Here is a 24,891-nt window from a genome sequence, read left to right on the forward strand (position 1 = left end):
AAAAGGAGTGAGCAGCACATATGCCACTGATGGGCCAGAAGCAGAGGTGAACGGGCTGCAGCACTGGGAGAGAAGTGGGGTGAGGCCAGGGCCCCAGGCTGGGCGGCACAACTGCTCTCAGCGGCAGGAGGGGGCCGCAGAGGTTGAGGGTCCGGTCCCAAAGCCCCCCCCTCCACAGTTAGCACAGGTGGTCCCTGCTTGACCACTTCTGTGGTGGGCAGTCCTTCGGAGACTTACAGGGGTGGTGCGAAGGTGCAGTACCTGGACACTATATATTCACGTGTGTAAATGTGTACATTATATATGTAATACATGCATTGTTTGTATAATATATAACATGTGTATATATTTAATATAATATATAATAACATGTACATATTATATGGCATATTTAGACATAAATACATGTGTACTAATGTATATATAACATGTAAATCTATAAAATATTTACACATATAAATGCATATATTTATAATTTATATGTACATATGATGTATAAACTAATGTATATTTCTAGTTTGTATGAATTCATATTTATGTATATGTATACATATATGTGTTATTTTTATTAACACTTATGCATATAATATCTGTACATATAAAATATATTCATATGTATTCATATAAGGATACCATACAGTAAGTGAATGCTCTCACATACAGTTTGATAGCCAACTTAGCATTTATACAGCTTTTATACACATTATGGATGTACGTGTATACATTATAATATATGTATATGTATGTACGTATATGTATTATAATTGTCTATATGTTATTAATACATATATAGTGTACATATATACATATATAAGTACAAATTTGTACATATGCAAATATAATGTGTGTACTATAATACATACGTACTATTATGTGTATAATAGTAAATGTACATATATATATATGTCTCTGATGAAGGGACCAGAATAGTAATGATCTGACATAGTATTTTATTTAAAAATAAGAACTGAAATAGTATGTTATTTCAGATTTGAAAACTCCTTACTTAAATATGTATTTATGCACTCTGAACAATGATCATATGCTCTCTGAGAAGCGGTAAATTATTAATCATGAGAATTTGAGGAAGCCGAGAGTTCCAGGTGAGAGATTAGTTCAGAGAGGACTAGTTCACTGGGTTGCTTTTACTAGAGTCTAGGGTAGGGTTTCTCAGCTACTGCACTATTGACATTTGGGATTGGATAATTCTTTGTTGTGGAGGGCTGCCCTGTGCACCATAGGATGTTTAGCAGCATCCCTGGCCTCCACCCACTAGATTCTAGAATTTCCCCAAGTTGTGATGACCAGAGTGTCTCCAGATGTCGCTAAATGTCCCCTGGGGTGTTAAATCACCTCCAGTTGTGGTTCTCAGCTTTGCAAGTCTAGAACCTGCATCTCACTGCATTTACTGGTACAGTCAGAGAAAACTTGTTTTCTGGAATTAAATACACAGGAGACTGATATTTAATCCAGAATTCCATTTTATTAACATCTGGAGGGAAATATTCCTTTTACCCCAGGCTCATTATTGCTGTCTGAAACCTCCCTCCCTTGGTTCAAGACTGTTGAAGATCAATAGTTTTACAGTTTATTTATTATTTTATAGTTTTTTGGTAATAAATTGCTTGGCACATCTGGAATAAGAGTATACAACTTCTTGAGAGACAGTTTATTTATGTCATTATGGTATCTGATGAAATTCCTATACTCCAAACGTAAAGAAATAGTAATTGTAGTTATGGCGTTCTTCCATACTGGATTCTAGACCCCAGCTCACTTTTTAAACATCATGGTTCTACTACAGTGAGACAAGCAAATTAACCAAAGTCTGTATGTCAGTTACCTTATCTGTAAAATAACAGTAATATTGGTATCTCAAAGAGGGGAGTGGTAAGGATTAATAACTATGTGAAGTGGTTGTAAGTTCTTAGCACAGAGTACTCACTGAATGTGTGTTTGTTATTATTAGTTTTATGTAAGAATAATGTTAGAATATTTTATTGCTAAATAAACACACAGTAGTAGATCATGGGGAAATGTGTATGCTCGTGGTAAAACTTAATAACGTCATGTAATCACCACCCAGACCAACAACTGGAACTTTACCAAATACCAGAAGCCTCCCTGACCCATTTCTCATATCTCCTGTCCTTTTCCCCATAAATGAAATAAACACCCCTTCTCTTATTTTAATCCCACGTTAAGCTAAAAATAGAACAGTATTGATTCTCAGTTTATAATGGCAAAAACAAATGAGCAGTAAATATATGCCTTCAAGAGTGATTGCACTGGAGAGGCATTTTACATCTGAAACATCGATTTGAATCTGCATAATTGATTGTGAATTGCAGTTAAATACCTTTTTTTTGGTCACACTTACACCTGAATACTGATAATGATTAAAAAATGACGGTACTTCTGGTAAACACATACCCGCACATGCCTCCTCCCCATAGAGATAATGCACTCTTTGGTACCTGCAGACGCACACATGGCCCTTTCCACAGTGTACTAAAGCATTTTGGTAGTTGTTCATGGTTCGGCATAATCAGAACTCCCTTCGTCACTCCATGGATTGTGTGTCTCTTTATGTCTGCACTCCTTAATACTTGAATTACCACCAGATCGGCAGTGTCAGTACTTAAGCCCATCAATAGACATGCAGGAACCGTGGGCCTGTTATCAAGTCTGTCTTAAGAGTTAGCTAAAGAATTTAAGGTGTGCAGGAAGAAAAAGCAGACTCTAAATGAAAATGAGATAGTCTTAAAAAGTAAAATGCTATCTCAGGAAAATTCTTCTGAAAGGCATGCCAATGTTAAACTGGTAAATTTTTTACTTGTCTCTTATACTTTAGACATTTAGCTTTAAAGAAAAACACATTTCAAAATAACAGGACTGCAAAAAATATTGTAGTTTGAATACTTAAACAATGAAACTACTAATGACTTTAAAAAAAAAACTTCAGGCAGAATAAGCTTCATAAAATTTCAGGTGAATCTAGATAATTCCTAGATTAATTTAATTTAAATTAAATTGCTTATTGTAGGGGCGCCTGGGTGGCTCAATCGGTTACGCGGCTGCCTTCGGCTCAGGTCATGATCCCAGGGTCCTGGGATTGAGCCCCGCATCGGGCTCCCTGCTCAGCAGAGAGCCTGCTTCTCCCTTTCCGTCTGCCTGCCGCTCTGCCTACTTGTGCTATCTCTCTGTCAAATAAATAAATTAAAAAAAAAAATCTTTAAATTGCTTATTGTTAATTAAAAAATTGGGACAATAACCCTGCATGATTTTTAATGATCAGTTATGTTAAATCCTAAATATGAGAGAAATATTTTTCTGATTAGAGTAAAAAATGGCAACGACTTAATTGTATAAAAGACAAATAGGGGTGCCTGGGTGGCTCAGTTGTTAAACGTCTGCCTTTGGCTCAGGTCATGATGCTAGGGTCCTGGGATTGAGCCCGCATTGGACTCTCTGCTCAGCGGAGAGCCTGTATCTCCCTCTCCCACTCTCTCTGCTTGTGTTCCCTCTCTCACTGTGTCTCTCTCTGTCAAATAAATAAATAAAATCTTAAAAAAAAAAGACAAATATAAAAGATTGCATGGAATGAAGAACTAGCTGAATAAAATAGCATATATGGATATCATGGTCACCCTGAGATTCTTTTTCCTCTCTCTATCCTAATAGAGATACTGATAGAAAATATCTATTCCTGAGATACTTCCCCTCTCTCTTTGTGCCTTATTTTTAATTTTATATGTGATAACATAAAAGGATAGATGATAGACAGGTGTATACTTTCATATATATCCTTATGTGCATGTTGATATATACATACATGTATGTACACACACTGTATACACATTGCCTTCCTCCAGAAGTAACTAGTATCCTGAATTTTATGCTTTTCATTTCCTTAAGTTTTTTAAAAATCACGTTTATTGCTAAACAACACATTGCTTAGCTTTGCTTATTTTTTTAATTTTGTTTTTAAGCATTAAATTTTTATTTTCTTTTATTATGTTATGTTAATCACCATACATTACATCATTAGTTTTTGATGTAGTGTTCCATGATTCATTGTTTGTGCATAACACCCAGTGCTCCATGCAGAACGTGCCCTCTTTAATACCCATCACCAGGCTAACCCATCCCCCAACCGCCCTCCCCTCTAGAACCCTCAGTTTGTTTCTCAGAGTCCATAGTCTCTCATGGTTCGTCTCCCCCTCCGATCTCCTCCCCTTCATTTTTCCCTTCCTGCTATCTTCTTTTTTTTTTAACATATAATGTATTATTTGTTTCAGAGGTACAGATCTGTGATTCAACAGTCTTCCACAGTTCACAGCACTCACCATAGCACATACCCTCCCCAATGTCTATCACCCAGCCACCCCATCCCTCCCACTCCCCACCACTCCAGCAACCCTCAGTTTGTTTCCTGAGATTAAGAATTCCTCATATCAGTGAGGTCATATGACACGTCTTTCTCTGATTGACTTATTTTGCTCAGCATAACACCCTCCAGTTCCATCCACGTCATTGCAAATGGCAAGATCTCATTCCTTTTGATGGCTGCATAATATTCCATTGTATATATATACCACATCTTCTTTATCCATTCATCTGTCGATGGACATCTTGGCTCTTTCCACAGTTTGGTTATTGTGGACATTGCTGCTATAAACATCGGGGTGCATGTACCCTTTTGGATCCCTACATTTATATCTTTGGGGTAAATACTCAGTAGTGCAATTGCTGGGTCATAGGGTAGCTCTATTTTCAACTTTTTGAGGAACCTCCATACTGTTTTCCAGAGTGGTTGCACCAGCTTGCATTCCCACCAACAGTGTAGGAGGGTTCCCCTTTCTCCGCATCCCCGCCAACATCTGTCGTTTCCTGACTTGTTAATTTTAGCCATTCTGACTGGTGTGAGGTGGTATCTCATTGAGGTTTTGATTTGGATTTCCCTAATGCCCAGCGATGTTGAGCACATTTTCATGTGTCTGTTGGCCATTTGGATGTCTTCTTTGGAAAAATGTCTGTTCATGTCTTCTGCCCGTTTCTTGATTGGATCATTGGTTCTTTGGGTGTTGAGTTTAAGAAGTTCTTTATAGATTTTGGATACTAGCCCTTTATCTGATATGCCATTTGCAAATATCTTCTCCCATTCTGTCAGTTGTCTTTTGGTTTTGTTGACTGTTTCTTTTGTTGTGCAAAAGCTTTTTATCTTGATGAAGTCCCAGTAGTTCATTTTTGCCCTTGCTTCCCTTGCCTTTGGCGATGTTTCTAGGAAGAAGTTGCTGCGGCTGAGGTCGAAGAGGTTGCTCCCTGTGTTCTCCTTTAGGATTTTGATGGACTCCTGTCTCACATTGAGGTCTTTCAACCATTTGGAGTCTATTTTTGTGTGTGGTGTAAGGAAATGGTCCAGTTTCACTCTTCTGCATGTGGCTGTCCAATTTTCCCAACACCATTTGTTGAAGAGACTGTCTTTTTTCCATTGGACATTCTTTCCTGCTTTGTCGAATATTAGTTGGCCATAGAGTTGAGGGCCCATTTCTGGACTCTCTATTCTGTTCCATTGATCCATGTGTCTGTTTTTGTGCCAGTACCATACTGTCTTGATAATTACAGCTTTGTAATAGAGCTTGAAGTCCAGAATTGTGATGCCACCAGCTTTACTTTTCTTTTTCAACATTCCTCTGGCTATTTGGGGTCTTTTCTGGTTCCATACAAATTTTAGGATTATTTGCTCTATTTCTTTGAAAAAAGTGGATGGTATTTTGATGGGGATTGCATTGAATGTGTAGATTGCTCTAGGTAGCATTGACATCTTCACAACATTTGTTCTTCCAATCCATGAGCATGGAACGTTTTTCCATTCCTTTGTGTCTTCCCCAATTTCTTTCATGAGTATTTTATAGTTTTCTGAGTACAGATCCTTTGTGTCTTTGGTTAGATTTATTCCTAGGTATCTTATGGTTTTGGGTGCAATTGTAAATGGGATTGACTCCTTCATTTCTCTTTCTTCTGTCTTGTTGTTGGTGTATAGGAATGCCACTAATTTTTAAAAAATTTTTTATTGTTATGTTAATCACCATACAATACCTTATTGGTTTTTGATGTACTGTTCCATGATTCATTGTTTGTGCATAACACCCAGTGCTCCATGCAGAACATGCCCTATTTAATACCCATCACCAGGCTAACCCATCCTCCCACCCCCCTCCCCAATAGAACCCTCAGTTTGTTTTTCAGAGTCCATCATCTCTCATGGTTCGTCTCTCTCTCCGATTTCCCCCCTTCATTCTTCCCCTTCTGGTATCTTCTTCTTCTTTTTTTCTTTCTTAACATATATTGCATTAGTTGTTTCAGAGGTGCAGATCTGTGATTCAACAGTCTTGCACAATTCACAGCACTCACGATACCACATACCCTCCCCAATGTCTATCACCCAGCCACCCCATCCCTCCCACTCACCCACCCCAGCAACCCTCAGTTTGTTTTCTGAGATTAAGAATTCCTCATATCAGTGAGGTCATATGATACATGTCTTTCTCTGATTGACTTATTTCACTCAGCATAACACCGTCCAGTTCCATCCACGTCGTTGCAAATGGCAAGATCTCATTCCTTTTGATGGCTGCATAATATTCCATTGTATATATATACCACATCTTCTTTATCCATTCATCTGTCGATGGACATCTTGGAATGCCACTGATTTCTGTGCATTGATTTTATATCCTGCCACTTTACTGAATTCCTGTATGAGTTCTAGCAGTTTTGGGGTGGAGTCTTTTGGGTTTTCCACATAAAGTATCATATCATCTGCAAACAGTGAGAGTTTAACTTCTTCTTTGCCAATTTGGATGCCTTTTATTTCTTTTTGTTGTCTGATTGCTGAAGCTAGGACTTCTAATACTATGTTGAATAGCAGCGGTGATAGTGGACATCCCTGCTGTGTTCCTGACCTTAGGGGGAAAGCTCTTAGTTTTTGCCCATTGAGAATGATATTCGCTGTAGGTTTTTCATAGATGGCTTTTATGATATTGAGGTATGTACGCTCTATCCCTACACTGTGAAGAGTTTTAATCAAGAAAGGATGCTGTACTTTGTCAAATGCTTTTTCTGCATCTATTGAGAGGATCATATGATTCCTGTTCTTTCTTTTATTAATGTATTGTATCACATTGATTGATTTGTGGATGTTGAACCAACCTTGCAGCCCCGGGATAAATCCCACTTGGTCATGGTGAATAATCCTTTTAATGTACTGTTGTATCCTATTGGCTAGTATTTTGGTGAGGATTTTTGCATCCGTGTTCATCAAGGATATTGGTCTGTAATTCGCCTTTTTGATGGGGTCTTTGTCTGGTTTGGGGATCAGGGTAATGGTGGCCTCAAAAAATGAGTTTGGAAGTTTTCCTTCCATTTCTATTTTTTGGAACAGTTTCAGAAGCATAGGTATTAATTCTTCTTGAAATGTTTGGTAGAATTCCCCTGGGAAGCCATCTGGCCCTGGGCTTTTGTTTGTTGGGAGATTTTTGATGACTGCTTCAATTTCCTTAGTGGTTATAGGTCTGTTCAGGTTTTCTGTTTCTTCCTGGTTCAGTTTTGGTAGTTGATACATTTCTAGGAATGCCTCCATTTCTTCCAGGTTATCTATTTTGCTGGCATAGAGTTGCTCATAATATGTTCTCATAATTGTTTGTATTTCTTTGGTGTTGGTTGTGATCTCTCCTCTTTCATTTATGATTTTATTTATTTGGGTCCTTTCTCTTTTCTTTTTGATAAGTCTGGTCAGGGGTTTATCAATCTTGTTAATTCTTTCAAAGAACCAGCTCCTAGTTTTGTTGATCTGTTCTACTGTTCTTTTAGTTTCTATTTCATTGATTTCTGCTCTGATCTTGATTATTTCTCTTCTCCTGCTGGGTTTAGGCTTTATTTGCTGTTCTTTCTCCAGCTCCTTTAGGTGTAGGGTTAGGTTGTGTATTTGAGACCTTTCTTGTTTCTTGAGGAAGGCTTGTATTGCTATATACTTTCCTCTTAGGACTGCCTTTGCTGCATCCCAAAGATTTTGAACAGTTGTGTTTTCATTTTCATTTGTTTCCGTGGATTTTTTAAATTCTTCTTTACTTTCCTGGTTGACCCATTCATTCTTTAGTAGGATGCTCTTTAGCCTCCATGTATTTGAGTTCTTTCCGACTTTCCTCTTGTGATTGAGTTCTAGTTTCAAAGCACTGTGGTCTGAAAATAGGCAGGGAATGATCTCAGTCTTTTGGTACCAGTTGAGGCCTGATTTGTGACCTAGGATGTGATCTATTCTGGAGAATGTTCCATGGGCACTAGAGAAGAATGTGTATTCTGTTGCTTTGGGATGGAATGTTCTGAATATATCTGTGAAGTCCATCTGGTCCAGTGTGTCATTTAAAGCCTTTATTTCCTTGTTGATCTTTTGCTTAGATGATCTGTCCATCCATTTCAGTGAGGGGGGTGTTAAAGTCCCCCACTATAATTGTATTGTTGTCGATGTATTTGTTTGCTTTTGTTATTAATTGGCTTATATAATTGGCTGCTCCCATATTAGGGGCATAGATATTTACAGTTGTTAGATCTTCTTGTTGGATAGACCCTTTAAGTAGGATACAGTGTCCTTCCTCATCTCTGATTATAGTCTTTGGTTTAAAATCTAATTTGTCTGATATAAGGACTTCCACCCTAGCTTTCCTTTGGTGTCCATTAGCATGGTAAATATTTTTCCACCTCTTCACTTTCAATCTGGGGTGTCTTTGGGTCTAAAATGAGTCTCTTGCAGACAGCATATCGATGGGTCTTGTTTTTTTATCCAATCTGATAGCCTGTGTCTTTTGATTGGGGCATTTAGCCCGTTTACATTCAGGGCAACTATTGAAAGATATGAATTTAGTGCCATTGTATTGCCTGTAAGGTGACTGTTACTGTATATTGTCTGTGTTCCTTTCTGGTCTATGTTACTTTTAGGCTCTCTCTTCGCTTAGAGGACCCCTTTCAATATTTCTTGTAGGGCTGGTTTTGTGTTTACAAATTCCTTTAGTTTTTGTTTGTCCAGGAAGCTTTTTTTCTCTCCTTCTATTTTCAATGACAGCCTAGCTGGATATAGTATTCTTGGCTGCATATTTTTCTCATTTAGTGCTCTGAATATATGCCAGTCCTTTCTGGCCTTCCAGGTCTCTGTGGATAGGTCTATTGCCAATCTACTGTTTCTACCATTGTAGGTTACATATCTCTTGTCCCAAGCTGCTTTCAGGATTTTCTCTTTGTCTCTGCTTACAAGTTTTACTATTAGATGTTGGGGTGTTTTAAGTAAAACTTACAAGTTTTACTATTAGATGTTGGGGTGTTGACGTATTTTTATTGATTTTGAGAGGGGTTCTCTGTGCCTCCTGGATTTTGATGCCTGTTTCCTTCCCCAAATTATGGAAGTTCTCTGCTGTAATTTGCTCCAGTATACCTTCTGCTCCTCTCTTCTTCTTCTGGGATCCCAATTATTCTAATATTGTTTTGTCTTATGGTATCACTTATCTCTAGAATTCTACCCTCGTGATCCAGTAGTTGTTTATCTCTCTTTTTCTCAGCTTCTTTATTTTCCATCATTTGGCCTTCTATATCACTAATTCTCTCTTCTGCCTCATTTATCCTAGCACTTAGAGCCTCCATTTATGATTGCACCTCATTAATAGCCTTTTTGATTTCGACTTGGTTAGATTTTAGCTCTTTTATTTCTCCAGAAAGGGTTTCTCTAAATCTTCCTTGCTCTTTTCAAGCCCAGCTAGTATCTTTAAAATCATCATTCTGAACTCTAGTTTTGACATCTTACTAATGTCTTTATTGATTAGGTCCCTGGCCATCAGTACTGCCTCTTGTTCTTTTTTTTGAGGTGATTTTTTCTGTCTTGTCATTTTGTCCAGAGGAGAATAGATGAGTGAGAGAACAAAATGCTAACAGGGTAACAACAACCCCAGAAAAATATACACTAAACAAATCAAAAGAGACATGAAATGGGGAAAAGAAAGGGAATTATAGAAAAAAGAAAAAAAGAAAAAGATTAAAAAAAACAATATGATCGAATATGATCAGGCTGGTTCATAGATCAGTGGCACACACTAGATTTTGGGCGTATTTTGGTCTGTTAGAAGAAAGTGACTCCCAAAATTTTAAAGAATGAAAAACTTATGTATGTACAAAAATAAGGGTAAATACAATGAAGGGATGGAATATGACTGCAAAGATGAAAATTATAAAAGATTTTATAAAAGGAATTGATAAGAAGTTGCTTGAAAAAAGAAAGAAGAGGAATTAAAAAAAGGAGAGAATGTGATCAGGCAGGAGACTAGAACAAAGCCATACACTAGAGATTTAGGGTATATTTTGGTCTGTTAGAAGAAACTGTATCATAAAATTTTAAATTTTAAAGAGAGAATAACATATATATATATATATATATATATATATATACACACCAAAAATAAGGTTAACTACTATGGAGGGATACAATATGACTCTAAAAATGAAAAATAAAAAAGATTTTTAAAAAAAGGATTGATAAGATGTTGGTTGAAAAATGGAAAAAGAAAAATACAAAAAAAAAAGAAAATTAAAAAAATTAACTTTGAAAGACTAAAGAATCATGGTAAAAAAGCCATGAATTCTATGTGCAGTATTCCCCTAGCGCTGGAGTTCTGCCGTTCTCATTGATCGGTAAACTTGGTCTTGACTGGCGGTTCTTGCTGATCTTCTGGGGGAGGGGCCTCTTGCCGTGGTTCCCAAATATCTTTGCAGGAGGTGGAATTGCCCCGCCCTTGCTGGTCTGGGCTAAGTAATCTGCTCGGGTTTGCTCTTGGGAGCTTTTGTTCCCTGCAAGCTTTCGGTAGAGCTTTGGAGGACGAGACTGAAAATGGCGGCTTCCCAGTCTCCGCCCCGGAGGAGCCGAGAACTTGGGGCCCCACTCCTCAGTGCGCCCCCAGAGAAAAGCAGTCAGTCACTCCCATCTCCCCGGTCTCCAGCCGCACTCTTTGCTCACCCAGCCTGTGACCAAGCGTTTCTATCTCTGGGCCCGACCCCTGTGGAGTCTCCAAACCCAGCAGATCCCTGCAGTGTGCTCCCGCACCGCTCCTTCTGGGGGAAGAAGGGGAGTCTCCCTGGATCTGCCGCTTGTTGGGTCCCTGCTGGAGGAGCAGTGGCACGACTGTGCCACGGACTATGGTTTATGGCAACCCCGAGTTGAGAGCCCACGCCTCGGCTCCGTCTCTGCAGCCGGCTTCCCCGCTCTGATACCTGGGAGCTCTGCCACACTCAGGCACCCCCGGTCTTCCTGTGACCCCAAGTGTCCTGAGACCGCACTGTCCCAGCGAGGGTTCCACCCCCCACTTAGCCACTGGAGTGACGTCCCTCAGCGGAGCAGACTTCTAAAAGTTCCGATTTTTTGCTCCGCTGCTCTATCACTTGCCAGTAGCGGCTGAGGGTGGCCCGCTCCCCTGCCATCTATCTTCTAGAATATCCTCTCGGATTCACTTCTCTGCACATCCTACCTTCCAGAAAGTGGTCGCTTTTCAGTTCAGAGAGTTGCTGCTATTCTTTTCTTCGATCTCCTGTTGAGTTTTCGTAGGTGTTCAGAATGGTTTGATCCCTATCTAGCTGAATTCCTGGGACCAGACAAAATTTAGGTCTCCTACACCTCCACCATCTTGCTCTCCTCCTCCAGCTTTGCTTATTTTTAAGATACTAAAAACTATCAAATATGAATTAATTATATGGTCTTCTATAGTTTGATTTTTTTTCACTAAAAATTTTGTGTCTAAGATCCAACCATTATCTTTGGTGTGCATTGGTGTATTTCCTTTGTACTGCTATATATTATTCCATTGTGAAGAGTATTACGATACTGATCTGTTCTTTGGTCATTGGATGTTTGAGTTTTGAACGATTCTTTCCTATTATGAGCAGTGTTGCTGGAAACTGCACGTCTCCTGGTGCACAAATGCAAGAGTTTCTCTAGGTCAGTGTTTCCCAACTTTTCTCTTTTCATGTGACAGAGAAAATACTAGTATTTGTATCACAGCCTTGGGTTAGAAAGGCAAACTCCTTGAGACTGGTGGTTTATCCTAGGGATACTCTGCCCAAGATGACATATGTATCAGTGGAATTGAGGAATGTCAGGGTATGGAAAAATGCACAAGCCAATGACAAATTGGTTTTTAAAGTAGGTGCTCAAATTTACATTCCCACTAGCCCCTTGTTGGAGCTTCTCTTGGCCCACATTCTGTGGATGATGTGGTGTTGTAAGAATTCTAAAATCTTGTGACTATACTGTCTGTAAAATAGTATCCAATTGTAGTCTTGATTTACACTTCTTTTTACTGATGAGTTAGAGCATCAGTTTGTATAGGTTCTGTTCTGTGAGCTCTCTGGTCCTCCCTTGTGCTATTTTTCCAAGTGTGTTTTCTAACTGATTTAAAGGTAGCTTTTAGGGGCACCTGGGTAGCTTAGTCATTAAGTGTCTGCCTTCGGCTCAGGTCATGATCCGAGGGTCCTGGAATCAAGCCCTGCATCGGGCTCCCTGCTCGGTGGGAAGCCTGCTTCTCCCTCTCCCACTCCCCCTGCTTGTGTTCCCTCTCTCGCTGTGTCTCTCTCTGTCAAAAAATAAATAAAAAATCTTAAAAAAAATAAAGGTAGTTTTTATTTTCGTTTATTTTTAAAAAAAGATTTATTTATTTTAGAGGAGAAAGTGAGTGCGTGTGAGTTGGGGGTGGGGCAGAGGGAAAGAATCTTCAAGCATAGTCCCCCCTGAGTGTGGAGCCTGATCCTGGGCTTGTTCTCACGACCCATGAGATCATGACCTGAGCTGAAACCAAGACTTGGACGCTCAACCAACTGAGCCACCCAGGCACCCCTGTTTTTCTTTATTTTATTTTAGTTTCCTTAATTTGGAATACTAATCATATGCTGTTTTGCACATACTTTCCACAGGTGATGTTTCTCTTTACGTGTCTTTTGGCAAGCATAATTTCTTAATTTTAATATAGTTTAATTTATAAACCTTTCTTTATATACATTTATTTATAAATTCAGTATACTGATTACATATTTTTGTTTCTTGCTTAGGGAAACCTTTTTTCTACCTCAAGATATTATATTATTTTATAATTTCTGTGAAAATTTTCTTCCCTATTTTCATATTCTCTTGTCTTTAAATTCTTTTTCTTTTCTTACTGAACTTATTAGACCTCTAATAGAAAATCGCATATAAGCAGTAGGCATATTGTTAGAGATCCTGGTATTTTTTGTTTTGTTTGTTTATTTGACCTGTTGGTTCCAAGAAAGCTGTCAGCACTGTACTAACCTGAATGTGGATTTTCCCTTTCGGCAGATGATTGTGATGAGCCTCTGGTGTCTTCCTTGTCTCAGGCATCATTCAGCAGTTCATCTGAACTTTCTAGCAGTCATGGTGCCGGATTTGCAAGGCTAAATCGACGAGATGGTAAGTCTGCTTTTTTCCTTCTGATTGGCTCATGATGAATCTCATTAATTTTCCATTCTCTTGTAATAAAATCATTCTAAGTGATATATTGTGAAAGGAAGTACATGTCTCAATCAGCAAATGGCTGGAACTCATGGGAAGTTTAAGACCTGTAGGCCTGGTTCTGGAATGGCAAAGGGTCACATCCTATTTTAAAATCCTGTATCATCATTTCAGCACCCAAGGAACTGAATTCCTTCAGTATGGTGAGCTTTATATATCTCTTATAAAATAAACCTTTCTACAACAATATACAATCATGATGTATACAGTAGCCATGAAAATTTAATTGACTCTCTATTTCAAGTTAAATAGGAAGCTTGCAAGAAGAAGTAATTTTCAAAGATGCTATTTATTTATTTTGACATTTTTCTTTGTTTTTGTTTTTTTAAAATTTTTTTATTGTTATGTTAATCCCCATACATTACATCATTAGTTTTAGATGTAGTGTTCCATGATTCATTGTTTGTGCATAACACCCAGTGCTCCATGCAGAACGTGCCCTCCTCAATACCCATCACCAGGCTAACCCATCCTCCCTCCCCTCTAGAACCCTCAGTTTGTTTTTCAGAGTCCATCGTCTCTCATGGTTCGTCTACCCCTCCGATTTCCCCCCCTTCATTCTTCCCCTCCTGCTATCTTCTTCTTCTTTTTTTTTTCCTTAACATATATTGCATTATTTGTTTTAGAGGTACAGATCTGAGATTCAACAGTCTTGCACAATTCACAGCGCTTACCAGAGCACATACCCTCCCCAGTGTCTATCACCCAGTCACCCCATCCCTCCCCCTCCCACCCCCCCACCACTCCAGCAACCCTCAGTTTGTTTCCTGAGATTAAGAATTCCTCATATCAGTGAGGTCATATGATACATGTCTTTCTCTGTTTGACTTATTTCACTCAAGATGCTAGTTATTTAAAAATAAGAATCCCTCAGTTTGTTTAATTCTCAATGTAGGTGACATGATTTTCTCTCCTGTGGAGGAAAGGGAACTTAATAAGTTTCATGCTCCTTTAGGAATCCTCAGTTCGTATTGTTGACAATCTCTTAGGTAGGTTGTGTTTGATTGCTTGAATATGTTTAAAGGAAAGTGCAGATAATTAAAAGGCAACTTGCTATTGAAGTAAGAGAGAATTTCAAAACTCTGTGCACTTACAGACAGCATCATCGTGGCCCCTTTCCATAATACGCTAAGGCAAAAGCCATCTGCACTTACATTCTATGGAAAGAGGCTTGGCAATCCTAACACAGAAAACATTTTTAGCAACCATGAAAAAATAGACACCGACATCATATATTATTTAAACCGTGATTTGCTCATTTATTATCCCCTTCTTGCATGCCATATGTCAGCCACTTCTTTTCATTTTTCTCCTTGATGTTATCCTCGGTACTGTTGTAATGCCTGAGCACGATGAACGTTGGACGTAACAAATAGATCATACGTGTGTGTGTCTGTCTGTATTTTGCCATCTGGTACACATGATAAATATCTAACACTTTAGCATAACTTAAAATTTAAGTTTATTTTAAAATGATAGCTCCTCTTATTTGAGACAATCACTTATGTGTGTTTGTGGGTGTGAAGGCTTCAGGAGAGCAAGCACGGAGATCCTTGTATCAAATAGGGAATTGGAGGAGCCTTGAATGCATTTGTGTAGACACAGCTTGTCTGACTTTTATTTGCCTTGTAGTGAGGGTTAATGGTCACACTGGACTCTCTCTCCCTATTTGCAGTTCTGAATTCTTGACTGACCATAGGCAAGTGAGCTCTCCTAACCCCTCTGGAGACCGGTCCAGCTCTTGCCCGCATGGTTCTCCCAGCAGGAATGCTGACATCACAACACTGATCTTACAGTGAGGTCTCCATCTTACTACATTCCTTTTCAAAGTAGGGCAGGGTTTTACATTTACCACGGCTCTATCTGAGTAGTAAGAGCTTTCCTAAGATTTGGCCCATGGAAGGATACAAAATTTAATTCAACTATTCATTTCATTTGTTAAGATGCAATAAATCACACAAAATATATATCTTATTAATTGGATCGAATCATATTTTACATTCATTTATAGACTCATCAGAAGTCTCCATCAGTGAGACTCATTTTCATTCTTAATTCGTTTCTATGGCTCTTGGTGAACCACAATATCAAACTTCATGAATCTCATTTGCATGTTAATGAAATGGAGAAACAAAACAGGATCATTTTAATTATCTTTTGCTGGTTGTCAACCTACTTGATTACATTTTTTCTTTTTTATTTAGTTTTTCTTTTTTCTTTCCTCTTAATTACATCAAGTGTTTACAAAGGAATGTCAGATTTTGAGTGATTTATTAAAGGCTATATATTATTTCTGCTATCAACATTTATTGTAGTTTATTTATTTATTTTTAAAGGTTTTATTTATTTGAGAGAGAGAGAGCGAGAGAGAGCATGAGTGGGAGACAGGGAGAGAGAGAAGCGGGCTTCCTGCTCAAGCGGGCTCCCTGCGCATCAGGGAGCCTGATGCGGGACTCGATCCCAGGACCCTGTGATCATGACCCGAGCCAAAGGCAGTTGCTTAACTGACTGAGCCACCCAGGTTCCCCTCCTTGTCATATATTTAGATCAGGCTATGGAAGGGTGTTTTGTTAAGTCAGGAGGTCATGTATAAATAAACCAAATCAACAAATAAAGGTCAAAGCATCCCAGAAACACAGATAGAGTGACCTCTTCCCTGTGGAATCTAGAAAACTTAGATCCAAAGAACAGACAAACAGGAAACAAAGAATCAAGCTCATCCAGCTGCTGTTCTCCATCTGTGAGGTAAATGCCATGGTTAACTGTAAAAATAAGGAGGCCCCATTATTCCCGTGGTGGGAGAAGGAGACCAGGAAAAGATACTTTTGAACGTAATGAGTCTACCAGAAGGGAGGAAGAAAAATGAACATTTTTTGAAGGTATATTAATTTAATTTTACCACTGGAGTGCTGTTGTGGGTTGAGTTGTGTGTGTCCCCCAAAAGGATGTATTCAAGTTCTTGCCCTAATATCTATGAATGTGGCTGTATTTGGACATATGGTCTCTGCAGTATGATCAAGTTAAGGTCACATGGGATTAGGTCATACTGGCCTAGAGCCGGTGAGCTTCACATCAGGCCTTCTAAAGAGAATGAGATTTGGAGACACACAGAGACAGAAGAAACCAAGAGAAGAAGGCCATGTGGAAATGGAAGATGTAGAAATGGAAGCAGAAATTGGAACGCTATGGCTACAAACCAAGAAATGTTTGTATTGCTATCAACTGCCAGAGGCTAGGAGGAGGCAGGGAAGGAGTCTTCTCTAAAGCTCCAGAGGGAGGAGCATGGACCTGCCGACACCGTGATTTTGGACTTCCAGCCTCCAAAACTGTGAGAGAATAAGTTCTGTTGTTTTAAGCTGCCCAGTTAGTGATATTCAGTGATAGCAGCCCTGGGAAGCTCGTACAAGTGCCGTCGAGTAAATGACTTCTTTTCCATACTTGTTTGTACGGGGAAGATGCCTCTCAATTTGAACCTGAAAGATTTCATAGCTCAGAGAAGTGTAATCCAGATGTAACGGTAAACAACACAGACAAAAACCCATCACTGCCAATACTGGCTAGGTAATGGAATTCAGCCTCTCTCTGCTCTTATGTAATACCATATTGTTGCAGTTTCCGTGTAGTTTGAATTATAATGGGCAACTAATGTTACTGTTGTCAATGTCAAGTTCAAACAGGCTCTAGTGCACCATTTGATAGTCCAAGTGTGTTCTTAGGATAGAATATAAGGAAGCCACATAAGTAGAACTGTTCTTTATGCTGCAGTGTAGTCCAAATGACAGTTCTTATTTTCATGTACTCGGGAAACCTAGGAAATGGTTTATTGCAAACTGATATACTTGTGTGTACATGTAAAATAATAAAGCAGTAAATAAAGTTATTATGCACCGCAAAAATAAAATACTTATATGTATGAGTGCAAACATATATATGTACATGTGTTTATTTATATGGCAGATTGCTTCCATAACTGAAAAATACTGCAAGTTTTCTCTCATCTATTCTGTAAGATCAAAATATATCCTATTTTGCTAGAAAGTTGAATGTTTGTCTCTATTTTCCTGCTGTCAGTTTTTTTAACTGCAGCTAAACCCTTCTACTCTAAATGCTTGCGGAGCAATGTTTTCCCCATGCCTATAGAATTTGTCAAGCATCTGTCTGTAGAGAAATTAGCATATTTGGTTAATTGATAGAGAACTCCCATTTTCAGATGTACTTCTAATGAGAATAATTATGATATTCTATACAGAGTTATTTGGTGATTTTTACTGCCCTAAATCATTGTACTTGTTCACATACAACTATTATGCCTAAATTAAAACCCAAAAGCTAAATCCCCAAGGTATGCATGATGCATGTCAGTGCTGAAGAGGACAGATGAGGTGAATGTTTCTTGCGGTTAAACATATTGCATAAAATCTTTTATAATTATCACACTTAAAAAATGATAACATTAATGCACTTAATAACCAATACTTTATGAGGAAAAGAGTAAGAGATGAATTTTGCACAGCACTGGAAAAACTGAAGCCTAAGGAAAGGGGAGCCTCGTTGGCACCGTCGGTTGGTGTGGGTCAGGAGTGTGCCTGAGATGTCCCCAGGACCAGAGATGGGGTGGGCAAGCTTCCTGACTGAGAAGAACACGGATTGGGTGCATTAGGGATGGCCTTTTCTTGTACATGTTAGAGAACAAAAGATGCCAGCAGTTTATTTGCTTCTATAGCACCTGATTCCCCATTATACCCAGAATCTGATGTGCCTGAGTAAGCCCTTGGCACCTGAATAATTATCAAAATTGCAAGGGGCATACACCTCCATATTGATTCGGGCTGTGCATGCAGCTCTGCCTGATTCTTCTGTCTCCTGCCTTAACTTATCTCCGGGATTAGGAGATATACAGTTCTTAACAGTGAGATGAGAGCATTTAAACCCAACTAAATCCCTGAATAGTCAGATCACTGAGAGTTACCCCTGTAGTCACAAAACGCAAGCCTCCCCAGCACACTTGAACCTTAGCTAACCTACGGTCATACTCTCTCTCTCCAGTGGATCATAAAATTGTAGGTGAAAAGCAGACACTTCAGTGTTAGACATATGTGAGACCAATTCACCATTCTTGGGTTTAAATCACTGCTACCTCTTACTCATTCAAGGATGGGGAAAAAATGTAACCACTGTGCACTAATTTCCTAATTTTCTTTCCTTTTTATTTTAAGATTTATTTATTTATTTGAGAAAGCATGTGCATGCTTGTGCAGGGGAAAGGAGCAGAGGGAGAGGGTGAGAGCATCCTAAGAGACTTGGGGCTGAGGGCAGAGCCTGAAGAGGGTTCCAAGCAGGGCTCCATCCCACGACCCTGAGATCACAACCTGAGCCGAAACCAGAAGTCGGATGCTTAACCAACTGCGCCACCCAGACACCCCTTTAATTTCCTTATTTTCTATTGGAAGAATAGGGATGATGCTGAAATGGTATTGGCTTTATTGATAATGATCTTGGCTTTGGTGACCACAAGAAAAGCACAGTCCCAAGAGAATGTTAAACAGTTTCAATGTGTGTCCTGCTCATTAACTGCAGTTTAGCAAACCTCACAGGACCAAATGCATACATTACAAAGGGAAATTTGGGCTTCCATATAACTCTGGTAGGAAGAGTTGATTTCTTCCTGATCAACTTTAAAGCAAAACAGGAATTATAATTATATCTTATATGTTCATTATTAGCTTGAAGTAAAGATAAAACGTTCTCCTATATCCTTAGTCAAAGCCTGTGAACTAGGGTGATCTGATGATTTTACTTAAAATATTTTACTTTTTTAGCAATTGGAAATTGGTTTATGAAGTTAAAAAAGAACTTCCGAAGAGACTAACATTTTGATAAAGGTTTGGAAAACGAAGTTCTACATCAAGTTTATGGTCCGTGGTGTGTCACCTGTGTTTATAGATTATATTTTGTATGCTGGCCTTGAGAAGGTGGAATAAAAATGAGTGAAGATTTACATCTTATTTCTCCATATACCTATATCCTGTGTTCATTAAAGCAGAGGAGAGTTTGCTGCCATTTCTGTGCTTAATATGGAATCACTTCCACTCTTCTTTGATTCACTTGACTTAACACTAGAGGTGATTGTCCACCTGGCTGTTCGGCTCTCTCTTTACTTCGGGTGTTGCCCTCCCTTCTGGGCTCATTCCTTAAGGGTATGTTCCATTCTCTTCTCATTTCTCCTGCCAGAGTCCTGTTCTGTCTTCTCTTTATCGTCTTTGTCTTCCCTGTAGCACACTTCCTTCAGCTCTAAATCAATCTGATAATGTAATCTGAGTGAATGTGCCAAGTAGCCAATCCTAAGCAATCTATAGTGATAAAAAATCTGGTTTTGGCAACACAAAAACTAGATCATAATACTAAACTGTGAGTCGCCTTAGGGAAATGAAATGGGGTTGAATTCCAGGATCTCTAAACTCTATGACAATATACTCTTTTTATTTGTACTACTCTATAGGTGATGATATCTTTTCTTTCCAACTTACTCTAATAATGGAGATTTTTTCAAAGCATGTGAGTGAGTAAAATTGAAGGCCCTTCAATAAGAAAGTAAGTAGGGTACGTCAAGGCAGATTGTTCTTCTCTGTCCCCTCGAATGAGAAGACGCAACATGCTCCTGGCTTAGGAAATGTCTTAAACTGCCATAAAATCTAGGAATTCAAGTTACAGATATGATCCCTACTGAAATTGATACAATGGCTCAAATTTGGTCAATTAAAATACATTCATAAAATTTAAAACTATCATTAATACATAACATACCTTTCTTTGTGTATATCTAATACTTTTCAGAGTGCCGGGTAGGAAAATTTCACATGAACCTTAGGCAGTTTGCAGATCTTCATTTCTTTGGGGTCAGAGAAAACCATAAGTTAAGTAATCACGTTTTGTGTTAGGTGGATTCTCCCAGAAGCACGCCCTGGGCAATGATAAGGTGCCAGTGGTTTATTAGGGGATACCTACCAGGAGAAAACAGTGAGGGAGGTGGGGGAGAAAGCAGAGTGAGGAAGGCAAAGAAACCAACAACTACAAGTCAAGCCCCACACACAGCCTGACCCCCAGGAAATTCTAGATGATCAAATTGTACCTAAGATGTTGTCCTACCTCATGGTAAAGGAACTGAGTCTAGCAAGGTGGCTCGATGTATGATCAGTTTGGGAAAGTTAATGTCTTAGGCAACTTGGGCTGCAGTAACAAAATACCATAGAGGTCTTAAATGATAGACATTTATTTCTTGCAGTTCTGGCGGCTGGGAAGTCTGAGATCAAGATGGTGGCAGATTCAGTTCCTGGTGAGAGCCTGCTTTGGCTAGCAGACAGCCACCTTCTTGCTGTGTGCTCATGCAGCCTTTCCTTGATGTGTTTGTGTGGAGAGCACATCTCTCTGTCTTCTTCTTCTTAAAAGGCCACTAATCCCATCATGAGGGGCCCACTCTGAAGACCTAATCCAAACCTAAATACTTCTAAAAGGCACCAAATACCATCATATTGGGGATTAGGACTTCAGCTATGAATTTTGGGGAGACACATTCAGTCTGTAACTGCTGCATTTCTATAAACTAATAAACCAACCAGAAAGTGTTAACTGCTTGAAGATATCTGATAAAAACCCAAGATAGCCAGGCCTTCAAGGGGCAAAGATCCTGGAGAGAAAGGAAATAGTGTATAGTGAGCCTGACATTTTCTGCACCAAAGAACAGAGATTCCAAATATATAAAGAAGAATGGACAGAAACAATAGGAGAAACAGACAATACAAATTGAAACACAACCAGAGTGAGTGGGTTTTAACTGCTTCTCTGTATCTTATTAAAGAAGTAGGCAAAAAACAATGAAAGTACAGAAGATTTTAATAGCAAAGTTAACAAATTTGACAAAATATGTAAATGTGTAATTTATATTTATATAATGGGTAGGTTGTATAAAACGCTGCCCCCAACAACTACAGAATACACATTCTTATCCAATGTACCTTTAAATATTTACTTAAACTTATTCTGGGCCATAAAAATTGTTTGAACAAATCTCAAAGGATTTAAATCCTACAGAATAAGTCCCTTGGGTATAGTTGAATTAAGCTAGAAATCAATAATTAAGAAAAAGGTAAAAACCTAGAAAGGTGTGGAATTTAATTAATGTACCTTCTAAAAAGAAATCTCAGTGGAGATTAGGCCACATTTTAATTCAGTGATAACCAAATACTGTAGGTCAAAATTGAGATGCAGCTTAGTCCAAACTGATAGCCTTACTTGCACATATTACAAAAGAAGGCAGGCTAAATATTAATGATCCATCCATTGCCTACTTCTTCAATTTCCCGAGGAAATTCTTAAAAAATGACAGATTAAACCAAAGTAAGGAAAAGGGAAAGGAAAAAAGAAAAGTGCATTAATTAATGAAATAGAAAACATGCAATACAATCAATAAGACAAAAATATAACAAGAGGATATTTCAACAAACTTTCTGCTAATCATGGTGAAAATTTAAATGAATTGAAAAAAATTATTCGAAAAACACAACCTAAAAACTTGTGCCCAAGAAATAAAATGGACAATTTAAATATCTCTCTGTCTGTTAAAGATAGTGAATCCATAATTCACATGCTCCAACAGAGAAAACTCCAGGTGAAAATGCCTTCATACGTGAATTCTCCCAGATACTTTTAAGGAAGATAAAACTCTAATCTTCTACATTCTCTTCCAGAGGACAGAAAAAAAGTCAAAATACTTCCCAACTCATTCTGTGAGGCCAGCATAACCTTGATGCCAAACCCTGTCAAGGACAAACAAGAAAGGAAAATTAAAAGCCACTCTCTCTCATGAATATAAATGCAAAATACTCCAAACAAAATGTTAGCATATATGTGTGGAGGGACTGGGACTGAGCCTCAGAATGAGAATGTACACTCTTGGCTGGAAGGCACATGTACTCTGCAAGCCGGGTGGGTTGCATCACCAAAGAAACAGTGAAAGCAGGGGCCTGGAGCCTTCTATTCTGATACAGTACATAAGAATCTCAAGCATCTTCCCCAGGAGGGGATTGCACAGAAGTGTGAGGATAGCCAGCAGTAGAAAACCATCTTTTTTTTTTTTTTTGTATCCACTTTTAAAAAAAATTTTTTTATTATGTTAATCACCATACATTACATCATTGTTTTTGATGTAGTGTTCCATGATTCATTGTTTGCATATAACACCCAGTGCTCCATGCAGAACGTGCCCTCTTTAATACCCATCACCAGGCTAACCTATCTACCCACCCCCCTCCCCTCTAGAACCCTCAGTTTGTTTCTCAAGAGTCCATAGTCTCTCATGGTTTGTCTCCCTCTCTGATTTCCCCCCCTTCATTCTTCCCCTCCTGCTATCTTCTTCTTCTTTTTTTTTATTTTTTAACATATAATGTATTATTTGTTTCAGAGGTACAGATCTATGATTCAACAGTCTTGCACACTTCACAGCACTCACCATAGCACATACCCTCCCCAATGTCTATCACCCAGCCACCCCATCCCTCCCACCCCCCACCACTCCAGCAACCCTCAGTTTGTTTCCTGAGATTAAGAATTCCTCATATCAGTGAGGTCATATGATACATGTCTTCCTCTGATTGACTTATTTCGCTCAGCATAACACCCTCCAGTTCTATCCACATCGTTGCAAATGGCAAGATCTCATTCCTTTTGATGGCTGCATAATATTCCATTGTATATATATACCACATCTTCTTTATCCATTCATCTGTCGATGGACATGGCTCTTTCCACAGTTTGGCTATTGTGGACATTGTTGCTATAAACATCGGGGTGCACGTACCCCTTCGGATCCCTACTTTTGTATCTTTGGGATAAATACCCAGTAGTGCAATTGCTGGATCATATATTAGCTCTATTTTCAACTTTTTGAAGAACCTCCATACTGTTTTCCACAGTGGCTGAACCAGCTTGCATTCCCACCAACAGTGTAGGAGGGTTCCCCTTTCTCCGCATCCCCGCCAACATCTGTCATTTCCTGACTTGTTAATTTTAGCCATTCTGACTGGTGTGAGGTGGTATCTCATTGAGGTTTTGACTTGGATTTCCCTGATGCCGAGAGATGTTGAGCACTTTTTCATGTGTCTGTTGGCCGTTTGGATGTCTTCTTTGGAAAAATGTCTGTTCATGTCTTCTGCCCATTTCTTGATTGGATCATTGGTTCTTTGTGTGTTGAGTTTGCTAAGTTCTTTATAGATTTTGGATACTAGCCCTTTATCTGATATGCCATTTGCAAATATCTTCTCCCATTCTGTCGGTTACCTTTTGGTTTTGTTGACTGTTTCTTTTGCTGTGCAAAAGCTTTTTATCTTGATTGTATCCATTCTTATTAGAGACTATGGTCATTAAAAATGTGCCGTAGTCTGTTGGACACGTCTTGGGTGACACTTAGATCCTCTCAGCCACACCTGTTTCTCCAGCCAGTGAGGTAAGGAGTGAGTCCAGCTTCCAACAGGTGTAAAAGGGCCTCTTTTGGGATTGTACCACTTACCTGAAACTTCCTGCCCATGGCAACCTTGATGCTCCCAGAGAATCCATGGGGCATTATAATTCTGATAGTGGAGTATGGGGAGTAGTACCTGCCTGTGAGGCTAATCTTGAGCAATAGCGGACAAAAAAGGGGTGGATAAGATGTCCTCAGGGTGGAAAGTTCTGAGATGCATCTCAATAAGGCTGCTCAGAAGTGTTAAACTTCTCATTTTATTCATACACTGTTTTTCTGATTTTGTTTCATTGTCTTTGTTGTCTTGTATCTCATTGAGCTTCTTTCTGATGATTATTTTGAATTCTTTGTTAGGCAGTTTGTAGATCTTCATTTCTTTGGGGTCAGTTGCTGGAAGTTTATTAGTGTCCTTTGGTGGTATCATGTCTATCTGATTTTTTGTGGTCTGTATAACCTTGCCTTGTAGTTTGCATTTGAAGGAGCATCACAGGACAGGTCCCTGGGCAGGCAGGATTGGTCCCAGACTGTGTCTGAGAGGGCCTGGAACTGATTCAAATGGTCCACAGCTTGGACCCAGGTCTGCAGGCCAGCTTTCAAGGGCATGGAAGAACATGTCTCCTGCCCAACTTCTGGGTGGGCAGGACGTCTCAAGGACTGTGGCTAAGAGGGGCTGGAGCCAAATCATGGGACCACTTTGGGGTCTACTAGGATCAAAGTAGGCAAGCCTACGTCTGGAGGCGTGAGTGGGTGTGTCTCCCTCCAT

At 39.1% G+C, this 24,891-nt stretch overlaps 1 protein-coding gene across 1 annotated transcript in view; it reads left to right on the plus strand.

Moving 5' to 3' along the window:
- Window positions 1–24,891, plus strand: part of CNTNAP4 (contactin associated protein family member 4) — a 213,679-nt gene that overhangs the window by 36,657 nt on the left and 152,131 nt on the right. The window contains exon 2 of the mRNA XM_044922066.1: window positions 13,403–13,513. Within this exon, the coding sequence (XP_044778001.1) occupies window positions 13,403–13,513 (111 nt within the window). The remainder of the gene's footprint in view (window positions 1–13,402; window positions 13,514–24,891) is intronic.

The sequence above is a fragment of the Neomonachus schauinslandi genome, chromosome 16 (genome assembly GCF_002201575.2).
Source record: "Neomonachus schauinslandi chromosome 16, ASM220157v2, whole genome shotgun sequence".
Taxonomy (NCBI): domain Eukaryota; kingdom Metazoa; phylum Chordata; class Mammalia; order Carnivora; family Phocidae; genus Neomonachus; species Neomonachus schauinslandi.